Source organism: Sturnira hondurensis, unplaced genomic scaffold, assembly GCF_014824575.4.
Source record: "Sturnira hondurensis isolate 20B ecotype Veracruz unplaced genomic scaffold, ASM1482457v3 Scaffold0006301, whole genome shotgun sequence".
Classification (NCBI taxonomy): Eukaryota; Metazoa; Chordata; class Mammalia; order Chiroptera; family Phyllostomidae; genus Sturnira; species Sturnira hondurensis.
In genome coordinates, this window is record NW_028078932.1 from 417,230 (window position 1) to 432,891 (window position 15,662).

At 38.9% G+C, this 15,662-nt stretch overlaps 1 protein-coding gene across 1 annotated transcript in view; it reads left to right on the top strand.

The window, feature by feature from the left end:
* The window catches only part of SH3BGRL (SH3 domain binding glutamate rich protein like), a 61,793-nt gene that overhangs the window by 42,942 nt on the left and 3,189 nt on the right, over positions 1 to 15,662 (top strand). The window contains exons 2-3 of the mRNA XM_037047771.1: positions 10,235 to 10,420; positions 15,271 to 15,351. Coding sequence (XP_036903666.1) covers positions 10,235 to 10,420; positions 15,271 to 15,351 — 267 coding nt within the window. The remainder of the gene's footprint in view (positions 1 to 10,234; positions 10,421 to 15,270; positions 15,352 to 15,662) is intronic.

The window sequence follows — 15,662 nt, forward strand, 5'->3', positions numbered from 1 at the left end:
GGTGATCTCCATTTCTGTGGTTCTGCTCTTGATCTCGCTGTCCTCTTAGTTTGCTTTTGTTTTAGGTGTGGTTGTTAATAACTGTGAGTTTGCTGTCCTTTCACTGTTAATATTTTTATCTTCTTTTTCTTAGATAAGTCCCTTTAACATTTCATATAATAAGGGCTTGGTGATGATGAACTCCTTGAACTTGACCTTGTCTGAGAAGCACTTTATCTGTCCTTCCATTCTAAATGAAAGCTTTGCTGGATAAAGCAACCTTGGATGTAGATCTTTGGATTTCATGACTTGGAATACTTCTTTCCAGCTCCTTCTTGCCTATAGGGTCTCTTTTGAGGAATCTGCTGACAGCCTGATGGGTACTCCTTTGTAGGTGACTGTCCCCTTATCTCTTGCTGCTTCTAGGATTCTCTCCTTCATTTTAATCTTGGCTAATGTAATGATGATGTGCCTTGGTGTGTTTCTCCTTGGGTCCAACTTCTTTGGGACTGTCTGAGCTTCCTGGATTTCCTGGAAGTCTATTTCCTTTGCCAGACTGGGGAAGTTCTCCTTTATTATTTGTTCAAATAAGGTTTCCACTTGTCACTCTTCCTCTTCCCCTTCTGGTACCCATGTAATTCGGATGTTGGAACGTTTAAAGATGTCCTGGAGGTTCCCAAGTCTCTCATTTTTTTGAATTCTTGTTTCTTCATTCTTTTCTATTTGGTCATTCTTTTATTCCTTCTGGTCCACTCCCTTGATTTGAGTCCCAGTTTCCTTTCCATCCCTATTGGTTTCCTGTGCATTTCCCTTCATTTCAATTAGTTTAGCCTTCATATGTTCCTCTAATTTGTGACTAAAATCAACCAGTTCTGTGAGCATCCTGATCACCAGTGATTTGAACTGTGCATCTGATAAGTTGGTTATCCCTTGGTCACTTAGAAGTATTGGCTCTGGGCTTTGATCTGTTCTGTTTGAGCCATAATGTTTTCATCTGGTCCTGCCTGTTATGTATGAGGGGCGGAGCCTTAGGTGTTCACCAGGGCAGGGTGACCCAGTCACTGGATTGTGATGCTCTATGTGAGGGTGGGGTCAGAGAGGAGCAATGGCGTTTGTTCCACTCTCTCTCGGATTTCAGTCCCCTCTACTGCTTCCCACAAGCAAACCAGGCCCCCCTGGTGCCAGCTCCCGGGTGTGTGGGCCTGTGCACCCTCCAGGACCCTGTGGGTCTCTCCAACAAACTCTCTGTGAGCCTGGGAGCTTCTCTCGGCACCTCAACCCTGAATGTTTTTCCAATTGGTGCTTTTAGGCTTTAATTCCCATCACTGGGGCCCTAGCCTGTGCGGTCTCTCTCACTGCTCGCTCCTTGGCCTAGTTTATCTGAGTGTGAAAGTGTGATCAAGGTCAGCCAGCCACCCCACTGGGTCCACCCATTGCCACCCCACACCTGGGATCTGCCAACCACCACCTGCACACCTGGGTCGGTCTGGCCGATCTTTCCTGCCCTACCCTGCTCCACTGCTGTGTCCCTCTTACTGGTCTGGCTGAATGGTTCACTGTTGGACTTCTGTACCGTTCAATGTTCTGTGTTTTGGTTGCATTTTGGTTACTAAAACTTCATTGTCTTTAAACTTGGTTGTGATAGGAGGCAGTGTTTCCACCTATGCCTCCATCTTGGCCAGAAGATCTGTTTTATTTTATTTCTATTTGTATCAGGGTCAGAACAATGGCCTTGAGGCCCAGTGTGTACTGAGTAACTGCATCCTTGGTTGAGTGGTAGCCCCTAGCATTGCCTACACAAGGGTTCAAGATGAACCCTTTCCTAGTAGCAGAGAATCTTAGAGTTGGAATTGGGTATTCCAGTCACTTTTTGTTCTTAATGATGTGGAGATCGCTTTAATTGTGTACTTACATACTCATTTGAACGATAGTGGAAGCAAAAGCATAGTCTGGTGACTGGAATTCAGAATTATATAGTAAGAACACATTGAAAAGTGGCATTAGTCTTTATAGGAGGTTGTCAACCTTATACAAAATTTCTTATGGCAAACCCATATAAAATATCATGAAGCTGGACAGGGAAAAGTAGTGGAACAAACTTAAGTTTTCAAGTTAGGGACATTGAGGTTTGAATGCTGGCCCTGCCACCCACTAGCTTTGAGACTTTGTGTAAATTATTTAACATCTTTGAGCCTCAGTATTTTAAACTTTAAAATAGTGGTAATAACATCTATTTTACAGGGTTGTGATTAATATTAAATGATATTAATTGACCATAAAGGTGTGGGTTTATTTCTGGGCTCTCTAGTCTGTTCCGTTGGTCTACATGTCTGTTCTTGTGCCAGAACCAGGCTGTTTCTCTATCATTGGTATGACTAATTAGAATATCTGCCTCCTAGTCTTCTCTGAACAGAGCCACAACTTGAAATTTCTGTGATTTTGGGAATAAGTACTGAGTACCTAAAGTACTGAGATACCCCAAAGTGTCTCTCTATGCTGGATGAACCCAAATCTTCTGTGAATCCAGAAACTCTAATGCTTGTGAAACTTTTGAACTTGAGTCCTACAGGGGTGTCCAACCTTTTGGCGTCTCTAGGCCACATTGGAAGAAGAGTTGTCTTGGGCCACACGTGAAATACATTGTGACACATAATCACACAAAATCTCTTCACGTTTTAAGTAAATTTACAATTTTGTGTTGGGCCGCATTCACAGCCACCCTGAGCCACATGCAGGTTGGACACCCCTGTATGGTTGGCTTCATGTTAGCTGCTATGCTAACATGGACGTGCTAGCAGTGAGATGTTCTTTTGGCCTTTGGAGATTTCTGAGGGTTCTATTTTCTAATCAACTTTGTCCTAGGATTTCCAAGTGATATTTTAGAGAATAAAGACCTACCTTGCTAGGTTGTGGATGGAAAAGAGTCTGTGTGCAAATAGTAATTCTAAACAGTTATCTCCCTGCACTCAAATCTTGGGTTCATGGAAGTATATAGGCATATTGAAAAATAACAGTTATCAGTACTTTAAGAGTGGCAAAAATATCTGATGTTGAAAAAGGTGGCTAAGGCATAACTAAAATCCACTAACAGATGGAGTTTTCTCCAATCTACTGTGGAGAACCCATCAATCTAATTTGGTGCACAACATATTTAATACAGGGAATTTCTTTCGAAGACAGATTTTTAGTTAATAGTTAATCTTTGAACAATCCAACCCAGTCACCTTCAAAGACTGATGTGCATCCCTTTTGAATCAGTTCTCATAAGTTGCTGATTATAGCCACCTGACTTTTCTCAAACTTTCCTCGAAAGTATTGTTGGATTTCCAGTATGCTGCAAGAGTTTTCAAAAGAGCACTCTGCTTCCTTTATATGGTTGGACGTACTTTCTTGCAGCTTTATTGACGTATAATTGACTTATTTACTTCCTCCTAAAACATAAAGTGTGGAAAGTGGAAAAATAGTCAGTTCTTCAGTGGAAAAACATGGAAGAGACCATCTCAATGAAGTAATGACAGTTACCACAATTAATAAGTCATGTTGATATCATGTGTCCCTGTTATCTTAATGTGAAAGACACTTTTTTGCAATATTCCCAGAATTCCCTAGCTCCAATCTAATCATTGGAAAAACATCATACAAACCTGAATTGAGGAAAATTTTACAAAATACCTGGCCAGTACTCCTCCAAACCGCCAAAATCATGGGAAAGAAGAAAAGTCCGAGAAACTCACAGACCTGAAGAGACTAAGGAGACATGACTGAATGTAATGTGGTATCTTGAAAAAGATATCTGGGAGGGAGCTTGAAACCAGAAAAGGACATTAGTGGGAAAACTAGTGCAATTCAAACAGTGTGGAGTTTAATTACCAGTGGTGTGTGGATTTCCACTGTGAGGTAAGATTATAACAACAGAGGAGACAGAATGACAGCTCTCTGGAAATTTTCTGTACTATAGCTGCAAATTTTCTGCAGATCTAAAACTCTTCCAAAATTGAAGTTTATTAAAATAAAAAAAACTAAAACCATTTTTGGTGGGACTCAATTTAAAACAACATTTCAATCAATCAGTATTATCTTTGTGTCCAGCTAGAAGGTGAAAGCCCTGTCTAGAGACATAGGCAAAAGGTGTGGCCTATACTTTCAGGTGCTTATCAACTAATTAATTGAAGAGATGAGAATCTGACATGTGAGGAGATTAGCAAGCATTGGTATTACCTGTATTTGACTAAGCTTTAAACTTGGTAGTAGAGACAGTAGGAAGTCAAAGAGTGAGGGCTGAAGTGGCCAATGAAGAGGCTTCGGAGGGGTTGAACTTGGATGAGTGGTTAGAATTGGGTCAGTGAAAAGAGGGGAGACTTATGGTTGAAGGGTACAGAGAAAAAATTATGAAGTCTTGAGTGGGATAGGCTCAGGAAAAAGTAAAGGTAACCTTATCTGATCTGGGAGAGGGAGGGGAATGCATATCCCTAGAAATGTAGCTAGAGTAGGTCCTTTATGCAGAACCTTGAAATTAAGCCTTTGGGTGGGATTAAAATTGGCCACAGGAATCCAGAGTAACAGCAGTAGGATTGCAATTTCTGTGTCGGTTTTGTGGCTTTTAGCCCTTGGTCGAATCTATGTCTATCATTTATTAACCTGCTAACACTACTCTCGACATGTACACTTGATAACATTATGTGGGGATGAAGGTCACCTGCAAAGAGTAAAGGTAAAGTCATGCTTGTATTCTGGATTAAAAGGGCTTTTCTTGACTAAAGGTTATGTCAGTTTTGAATAACCTCATCTGTAAGCCTTTTCTTATCTGCGGCTTTTCTCTGTTCATACTCTTTTCCAGAGTTAGAAGGAACTTTAGCCCTTTTGTCTGTTACTGACTCAATTAAAGCTTGTTTTTACCACCAGGTGAGCAGTGCATTATATTCTGATCATTTTGTTCCTTAGAAAGATTGTTGGACTTTTTTTTTGTGATAGGTACACTGCTGATTTAAAAAAAAATAAAGAACGGGAAGTGTCTGATGCTTTTGTACTTTCTTGCCTGTTTCTTTGTAAATTTAAAGTACAGAAATCAATACCCTTCCCAGCACCCTTGCCCACTGAGAACTATTAGGTGGCTGACTTCTTCACAGAGGGAAAGCATAGGCTGCATTGTTCTCCGTGCAGTTAATGAGAAACAAGACGCCTCATCCATTCTGTTCTTCTGTGTACACACTGCTTATGTGCAAACAAGTTCAGAAATTGGTGGTTTTAGGAATTCGTTGGGGTCAACTAGGAATTCAAATTAAATAAATAGGGCAATTTGGAAGACACCATAAGATATCTCAGTTTTGTTGTCTGTTTAGTCAGTGTCATATAGTTTAGAAGGAAATCTTTCAGATATGTCAGTTGTGTCTCCCCAGCTAGAAATGGGGAATTCTAGTGTGTACTGCGTATAGTGAAAAAGAATAGGACTTTGCAGTCAGATTTAGATTTGTGATTTGGTGCAGGCAAGTAAAAGTGATGATTTTGTAGGAAGGTTCCTTAACCTATGTGAGCCTCAATTTCCTTTGTTGTAAAATGGGGATCATCATACTATAACCTTTCAGAATTGTGTAAATAGCCTCACAAAGAGTTTGATACTCAGGAAGCACTCAAAAAGTGTTAGTCTTCCTTTCTCTTTATCTTGTACAAAACTTAACCCAATACTAACATATAATGAAGTTTGGAAATTTCCTCTTGGGATGATCCAGGGAGGCCATTCCTGCTGCTTTTGCACATGATCTTGTTAAAGTTTAGATAGGAACAATGATGGGAACAGTTCTAAGGCAGACAAACTTTACTGTCTTCCTTACCTGTGGGTCTCTAGGCAGTCGCTCCCTCCCCTCCAAATGTCCACACTGCCTGACCTTTCTATGAAGGTTGAGGTAGTAAATCAGTAATGGTAGGCTTTAAGACATCAGAGGATAGAATTTTAAGGTAGGATGGTACTCCCAGAGCTCCATATTTCACAGCCCCCGGTGTGCATACAGAAAGCCATCTCTGAAGAAATGGGAGGGACATTAAAGTTCCTTCTGAGTCTAAAAAAAGGTATGGGCAGATAAAAGCACCAGGTAACAAAAGGCTGTATAGACAAGGTTATTTAGGACTATTTCATTTATTTAAGAAAAGCTTTTTTAACCCAGAAAATTGACATGATTGTATTTTCTTTACTGTGACCACATTAAGACTTGGCTATTTTTGAGAATTTATATCTAATGTCATTAATATCTAATTTCTCCTCTTTGCATACCAGGCTCAGCTTTTGAAATTACTTGGGCCTTAACATCTCTTTTGATGCAGTTAGAATTGCAACTAAAGCCCTGGCTGGTGTGGCTCGGTGGACTGAGTTGCGGCCTGCGCACCAAAGGGTCACCATTAAATTCTGAGTCAGGGCACATGCCTGAGTTGCAGGCCAGATCAGGTTCCCAGTAGGGGGCGCATGAGAGGCAACCACAGATTGATGTTTCTCTCCCTTTCTCCTTCCCTCCCCCTCTCTAAAAATAAATAAATAAAATCCTTAAAAAAAAGAATTGCAACCAAACAGGAAACAATAACACTAGATTTTTTTTTCTTTTGGCAGCAGGAAAATAGCAAAACTTAGATTGTGTGCTTTTGCTGCCACATTTTGGGACATCTGTCATGAGACAACTCTAGGGAGGTGTAGGTAGATAGAGGTGGAAGAACAAGAAAAAAGTTATTTATTGTTTACACTATTATAGATGTCCTCCATTCCCACCCCCACCTCTGCCCTCTCCACTCTGCCCCTGCACCCCACCCTGACCTTCAAAGAAAATTCTTAATAGTCATCTTAACCCAGATTTGTTGCAGACTTAATGATAAAGAGCTGTGAATTGTAACTTTTACATGGCTGATTGTGATCAAAGCATTTTTCAAACTATTGCAAAACAGACAAGTTGGAAACAAGTGCCCCTTGCTGTGGTTATTCCATTGGATTAAGCAATAGGAAGCCAGTGGCTTCCAGACTCCTGACAGTATTCATTTAAAAACACACAGAGATGGCTTTGGGCACAAAAGGACTAAGCAGGGGCCACACTGCAGTGGGCTGATGCCAAACAGACTAACTGCAGATGCAGATTTGATTTTCCTTTTAGATAGATTTTGTAAGTAGATTAGAACAAGAATAAAAAGGCAGATTTAAATGCTATTTATTCACTCTCCTTTATCCCACTGTTAAATCCTTAGACACAGGCTAGGCAAAAACAGGCTTATTATTTTTCCTAAAAGGTAGAGTGGCCCTTCTTAGGGGTTCATGTTTGAAATAAACAAAACCAATGGGAGGAAATCTATGTATCTGAACTTGTCTTTGCAGAAGTTGACTAGGTAACACATTATAACCTGTGGAAAATGACAAAATGCATACCCATACACTTCTTTATTCATTAAAAGGTCTTAAGTATGTGTAAGAATTTAGTCATAGAAATTGTGAACGTCCATTTAGAATGTTTCCAAGTTTGTTTTGTACTAGTAATACCTCCATTGTTTTGTACTAGTAATACCTTCACAAATCGCATTTGTTCAGTTTTCACAGGTGGCGATATAAACTTTTGTTAAACTTTACATCATCCTTTCACTGAAACAAAACATTGAATTTATGGATGTAGTATATAGAATGTGTGCTACCATTACTAAGCTTTGTCTGAGTGGCATAAATAATAGCAATGAGTGCTTGCTCTCCCTTTTGTGATTTGCCCTCACTGGCCTTGACACTCAGTAGGCCCTTCTCACCTAACTACTTTGTATGGATAACTGTCTTGGCTTCATATTTAAACACTATATTGTAATTGAATTTTTTAAAGATTTTATTTTATTCTTAGAGAGATGGGAAGAGAAGGAAAAAGAGATTGGGGAAGGAGAGAGGGAGAGAACCATCCACATGTAGTGGCCTCTCATGTGCCCCCTACTGGGGACCTGGCTCACAGCCCAGGCATGTGCCCTGACTGGGAATCTAACCAGAGACCCTTTCCACAGGCTGGCACTCAGTCCACTGAGCCACACCAGCCAGGGAGAACTTTTTAATTTATGTCTAATCCTTACCACTATATTGTAATCCCGTGTGAGGATTTCTGCTATTTTTCTTCAGACATTTTAGAGAACCTCAAATAAAATTTTTACACATGTAACAGGCTCCCAAGAAACAGTGTTGAAATGACTACTAAATATAATTTTGGGTAATCCTTTTAGAGTTCAGTGCACTATAGTTGGAACCACTTGTCAGTGTTCATTAAAGCATCAGGTGAGACAGTGTGCCAGAGGTTAGTTATAAAACAAGACAAAAACCCCACCTTCATTAAATGTTTTATGGTAGGCTCACACTTTTATGAAAAAGACTCTTGTTTTCCCATTTGAAGCATAATAACAAGTGTCATTCTTCTTTTGACATTTGAACATTTATACCGGCCTGTTCTAAAGCACATACCTTGTCAGTTTCCTTCCTTTTAAAAGAAACACACAAGGAATTTACTGAGGCTGGAGAGCAGCTATTTTCCTCCAGACAAGTTTCTCAGTAGCTCTGCTTTGTGTCTTTGGAGGGAAAGATACCTGGAATTTCCAACCCTAACATGTGGACGGAAATAGCTTGTCAATAACCTTTTAACATCAAAATATTTTCCCTGTAGGAAATACAAATTATATTCCTTTGTGAACTCTTATAACACCCATCCCTAATTATTCTTGCAATGTATGGTTTTTCAGTCACACGTATGTTATGTTTAGGGCTGAAATTTTGATTTTATAAGATAATAAGTAAATAAAATTATCTTGTTGCAAATTGTGCCGGTAACTGATCTTTAAAGAAGGGCATTCTATCCTCTGATCTAAATAGCCTGTATAAATTTCAGTTCTTATTGGGAGAAATTGAGAATTTTTTTCTTTGGGGTTACATGATGAGAGAGAAACTTATTTGCACACAATCACAAGGAAGTTAGGACAGAAATACCACCTTTGTGTATTTCTGGACAGAAACACCACCTTTGTGTATTTCTGGACAGAAACACAACATATGTGTCTTGGGGGGTGTAAGTCCAGAGAGGACGTAACTGTGTGGAAGTTTTTTATTTGCATTTTTATTTCCATTGGGAGGACTGCTTCTTTTGAGTTTATGTTTCTGATGATGCTACTCTATGTGTCTTTTTAGTAACTCCATGAGGAAATGTTCGATTATGCTCTGCACCTCAGAAATGTTAAGTAAGAGTTTCAAATTTGAATAAATTGTCAGAGATGTGTGAATTAAGGTTCTCAAAAATGCATATTAGAGGAGAAGCCTAACTTAAAGTATCAATTTTAGTATTTTAAAACTCTCTTCTAGGTATGATTCAGAGATAGAAAAATGTATTCTCTCTACCTGTTAACCTAGCTAAAGAAGTGGCACAGATACACATGAAAGATACTTAGCAACATATATTAAGGACTAAAAAGTGGTACAAGTATATTCCAAACATACTGTATGTTGCCATGTATAATGCACACTTTTCTGCCCAGATATTTAAGGGAAAACTAAGGATGCACATTATAGATGGGTTGTACTACTTCTGTATCTATATAAATGTTTTTAATTCTTTTATTTATGCTTATGTTTTAAAAATACAACTCTAGAAAGCAATAATGATATTCATATGTTCAAAAATCACTGCTAAAATTTCTTTATAATACAAAACCAAGTTATCTAAATAGAAATAAATAACAAATGGAATTAGAAAATGAAAAAAAAAGATATTTTTCCTGAAAGTTCGGGCCAGAAATGTGGGTGCACATTATACATGGCAGCATAGAGGAAAGATTCATTTCTGTTCACTACAGGATGCATGTTAAGACAGCTACTATACTTTGTGAAGGCTTTCAACAGGAGCTGAAACTAAGAGAAGCCTGTAGGTAATCAGAACACAAATCTTCCCACTATTCATACTTTTCAGTTAACTGCATTTTGGGTTATTGATATGCATCAGTTAGCCTTACTTTTTCATCTTTAGATGTGGTAATTTTCAATGTAACAAAAAGCAAAAGGTTGACAAAAGCATCTGTGGTCTGAGAGCTCTTCAATCCACCTGAGACATTGTTAACAGCAAAATAATAGAGGGAAAATCATGTATCTTCTGTGAAACTCCAAATCTCCACTGCAGTCTAACTTTATTTAGGCTAGTTCACAAAAACTGACTTCTTTTGAATTTGAAAGTAACAGAAGCTGTTTGCCCAACAATACACTTTCTTGTCCTTTGGGTCCTAGATTAAGAAGAAACAGCAAGATGTTCTTGGTTTTTTAGAAGCTAACAAAATAGGATTTGAAGAAAAAGACATTGCTGCCAACGAAGAAAATCGGAAGTGGATGAGAGAAAATGTACCTGAGAACAGTCGACCAGCCACAGGATACCCCCTGCCTCCTCAGATTTTCAATGAAAGCCAGTACCGTGGGGTAAGGAATCCATGTAAATTCTTGGGATTTTTTTGTTTGGTTGGTTTTGAAAGGGATTGCCTGAAACCCATCCTTTCCATGTCAGCCCCTTGCCCAGACCTGCACACAGTCATTTCTCCTGTTCATTCTCTTCATCTGTCCTAGGCAGCTGAGATATTTTCCCTAGATGGGAAGACAAATAAATGAGTCATCCACCAAAAATTATCTGCAAATGCATAAATACAGACCTTGGGCATATAGATTTAAATTTCTTCATCTGAATTCCAACTACAGCATTTATATGATTGTTTCTGGTATGTCCATGAAGGAGGCTCTGAAAAGAAGTCAGTCATTTAACTTAGATTCACATTAGTTACAAAAAAAGAGGAATGTCTAATTTTCTGCTTGAAGCCAGTAATGCTTTTATTCTGCTATCATTAATGAATGTTGTTAAGATTGTAATTTAACTCATTGGACTTATGTAAGGCATGGGGGAAAGGCCTTGTGACTGGTGTTTTCAGGTATGCCATCTCATTTAGTCTTCATTTAAACCATTGAGTATTTTCCTTCATTCTTTGTCCACTGTATATTTAAGTACCATTTGTAGCTTGTGGCCATTCTATGCACAGTGGCAAGTGCAAATATAAATAAAACACAGCTGCTTCTCTTAAGGAGCTGGTTAGGAGTGGGGTGGGGGGAGAGTCATACATATGTCAAACAATCAGAGAGTGGCTATGTAGTCATTCGACAGAAAGCTAGGTAAGAGCTATCAGAATTTCCAGTAAAGAATTGTTTGCATTGCTGTATTCTCAGAATTAGCGTGACTGAGGAAGAAATGTTTTCAGAGCCAGCCATCCACATCTTCCAGCTCATAGGTTTATATGGGAGTGAGATGGACACTTTTTGGTGGGGATCTTTTCATGTACCAATTTAAAGCTTTTAAGGGACAGGTATCAAAAGTTTGAGAAGTTCATTGGCACAAAAGTCTGTCTGTGAATTGAATTTGCCAGTTCCAAGGAAGGGAGCCTGAAAATTTAATCTGTTGCTACAGACATGCCAACGTGTAAAGATGTTCTCTGCAGATAAGGAAAAGGCAACTATGCTGTCCATTTAGATAGTGAAACCTTCTTTTCTCTATACTTGAAAGTTCTGAAAATTGGTGAATCGGAGAGGTTGGAAGAGGCCTCGGAGTTCATACAGTCCAACCTAAGCCAGCATATATTGTCTTAACCTCTCTCTCTTTTAAAGCAGACATTTTAATTTGTTTGACTTTAGAAAACAAACGCATTTTGGATTATAAGGGTAACTTTGAGGAATCGTATTTGGCTTATTTCTCCTTTGGAAATCACACTGCAAGGGAATGGAGTCTGCTATAGAAATAAAGCAAGTATCACTGAGAAATGGGAAAATGGAAAGGAAGAGGCAGGAGGTGAGACTCAACCACACAAATAAACATTGAGTATTTGCTGTGCCAGGCACTGAGTTAGGAGTTCAATAACACTAAGAATGAAGATTTGTCCCTATACAGGAACTGAAAAGAATATATAGCAACCATTCATACAAAACATATTACATGTCAGCTATTGTGAAACATGTTTTATGTGCATTATGTCAGTCAGTTCTCATGCTAATCTCATGAGGTAGGTATAGTTATTCTTACATTAAATAGATGAGGAAATTGAGGCCGAGAAGAGTTTAACTGACTTCCTAATCACACAATTAATAAGTGATGCACCTAGAATTTAAACCTAGATCTCTCTTACTCTAAAGCTATTACTCCTTCTATTAAATCACTGTATTATTCATTTCCCCATTTACTGAAAGTTTCCATTTTCATTCTTTTCTGGCTCCATTATGTATTGTACGGGGTCTGACCTCAGCAAATGACGTTTCCTAATCTTCGTTGCCAGGTGGCTGCCTATTAGGTTTGGTTGATAAATGGGCACACTGGTTGGAAGAGTAGAGGAGAGCTGGAGAGGAAAGGCAAAGTTCGCCCCTCCTTTCTATCAGGAGGGTCCATGACAATGGCTGAATCACCTTTATGGTAGCAGCTCTACCAGGTTCCCCGGTTCCTGATTCCTATGATACCATCTTCTCCACTTTTTCCTTCTATCCTAGATCTGGTAGTAGCTTCTTGCCTTTACTGATCTCTGGGTTGCCTCACCATCACTTGTTTGACTTGCAGCTTTTCAATCTTTTGGAAGTAGCTCTTAATCTGAAATTCCCCATTTAAACTCACTCAAGGCTCCTCCATCTTGATACTACTGACATCTTCAGTTGGACAGTTCTTTGTTGTGGGTGGCTGCCCTGTACATTATAGGATGTTTAGTAGCACCCCTGGATTCTATCTTGGAATACCAGTACCACTCTCCCAGTTGTGAAGAACCAAACATATCTCCAGACTTTGCCAGATGTTCCTGTGGGAAAAATTACCTCCTGTTGAGAAACACTCAACTGTGGTGGCTGAGGTTCTTATTTCCAGACTGGAATGTGACTGAAACAACTACCCTCCCTACACATGTGAGGCTCCAAAATTTATAAGGTAATGCTTGTTCCAAAAGACCTTATGCTATGTATATGAAGAAGTAAAACACATTTCCATGAAATGACAATAATATGATACTACTATGTAGTAGAATACATTCTGGATTAGTGTTATTGGAATCCCAGAGGCATAAATAAATTATATTTATTTTTCCCAAGAGAATTCCTATTTAAGAAGCAGACTATGTCACGGTCTGTTTTGTTTACTCTTGTATTCTTATCACCAAGAACAGTGATTGGAATGTAGTGGTTGCTCAATACATATTTGTGGATTTAATTGTTTATCCGGCTTAATTGCGAAACTAATCTTTTCTGTCAGTCACAAACCTGTTTATGTTTGCTGAGTCCAAGGCCAATAAATGATCATATATTTTGATTCTAAAACACTTGAAACAGACAGAGTTTCTTACATACCACTTCCCCCGCCCCCTGGCCTGGTTGTGCTTTATTCATCAGGGAATGCAAGAAATTTTTCTATTTTTGAAATTTTAATTGTTTATATTTTTTAAAATATTTTATTTATTTATTTTTAGAGAGAGGGGAAGGGAAGGAGAAAGAGTGGGAGAGAAACATCAATGTATGGTTGCCTCTCATGTGTCCCCTACTGGGGACCTGGCCTGCAACCCAGGCATGTGCCCTGACTGGGAATCGAACTGGTGACCCCTTGGTTCACAGCCCATGCTCAATCTACTGAGCTATACCAGCCAGGGCTGTTGTTCATATTTTTAAATCAGATTTCAATAAAGTGGAGGGCCTTTTTTCTTTTCACATGGATTTAAAGACTGACATGTATTATTTTTGTTGTTTTACTGTTAGTTAGAAATGTCTCTTGTATGACTGTTGGATTTTTGAAACTAGCATTTTGAGCTTACTTCCAAGTGGTTGGGTATAGACATGACCTATATTGTTTGTTTACCTCGAAGAGTTTATAGGCCATGTGTCTCTCAGTATGGAACTGGTATCAAGATCCAGTTAGTTTTACTTTTTTGAACAGTGAGCTGAAAGAGTATAGGAGGCTACTCGTACATGCTTCCGTATTGTTTAGGGGTTATTCCTTTGTCAGCATCTAGGGTACACAAAAAGATACTTTGCACCAATACTTGTGGAGATTTCAGTGACCCTAAACAGTTCTGACTCTGTTAAAAAGAATCTGTAAATAACAGAGGAATTCTGATGTTTTGGGGGGTGTGGTCACCAGTAGCTTGAGAGGCTCTAAAATTCATACCTCCAGATCCTCCAGGAGTGAGCAAATTATGAGTGCTTTCTACCTCTAATGAAATCTGATTTTATTAGAGCAAATGTTACAGTCATCTATTCAAATTCACTGAGAGCATTTCAGTTTCAAAACTGGTTGCTAAATTGCTGGCTAAATTTTATCTGATTAAAATGTATCTAAATTATATCTAAATCTGTTTTAAATCAAACAAACTAAAGCCAGATATAAATCATGGTTGTGTTTTCAAAGCAGGTGGGCTATTGATTATGTCAAAATCAAATTTAGGCAATTCTGCTTGCTACGTTTGGAGCCTACTTAATGGCTTAGAGCAGGGTGTCAAACTAATTTTCACCAGGGACGATATCAGCAATGCAGTTGCCTTCAAGGGGCAGAGTGTAACTTTAGGACTGTATACATGTAGCTACTCTTTCACTAGGGGCAAGGAGCTCGGCACCTGCCGCTGGGCAGAAACAAGGTGCCAGGGCTGGATAAAACAAAGTGGAGGGCTGGGTTCAGCCCCAGAGCCCTGTGTTTGCCACCTATGCCTTTAGAGGATAACAGTGGAAAGAAAGTCCAACCAACTTTAGTAATGTAAGGCTTTTTTTGATTCCCTGGATAGAAGAAGCCTTTTAGTAACACTTGCTCTTCTGGTCATAGTTCTTGAAAATCATATTGTCTTCCTCCAAACGCAGTACAGATTTACTATTCTTACGGTCTTGGTTATATCTACCTAATGTATGAGTGACCATAGGTTCTGAGAACACCTTTACTCTAATAATAATGGAAGAGAAATCATGGGAAACTGGAACAACAAATCCCTGCCAGACCATGCACCATGTCTCTGGCAAATAGTTGGCTGCTTTGGGCTGTGGAGAAAGCTGCTTGTCCAGAGACATATTTAATTCTATGTGATATGGAATAAGCCATTTTGCTTTTTGCCCCATAGAACCCCTTATCTCATAACATACATTAAATGAGATCCAATGGAACTTAGTGAGATTGCTGCTACCAAGGAGATTGACTAGTCAAGCTATTTGAAATAAATGTCCTCATTTTCTTTCCTTTATTTGATTGCATATTGCTAATTTTTTTGCCTTTTTCCCCCTCCAAGGACTATGATGCCTTCTTTGAAGCCAGAGAAAATAATGCAGTGTATGCCTTTTTAGGCTTGACAGCCCCACCTGGTTCAAAGGTATGATTTTCCTGCTTCATAAGCCACTTTATTTCTGCTAAGTTTTTAAATCAGTAAGATTTCCACCTTTATCAAGTACTCATGTTAAGCCAGAGGTCTTGCAATATAACAAAGAAAATTTCCCTAGTCTGCGTGTACTTCAGCCCTAGTAGGACAGTCAGATCCACATAATGAAATACATAAGTATGTGAGTAAGAGGTAAATACAGTGACTTCTCTATCAAGCTATTAAAGGCAGCAAATTTCTGATTGACCCATTCGCAAATAGGTGGTAAGTATTTTAAAGACTCTGTTATTCTAGCTGTCTTTTAC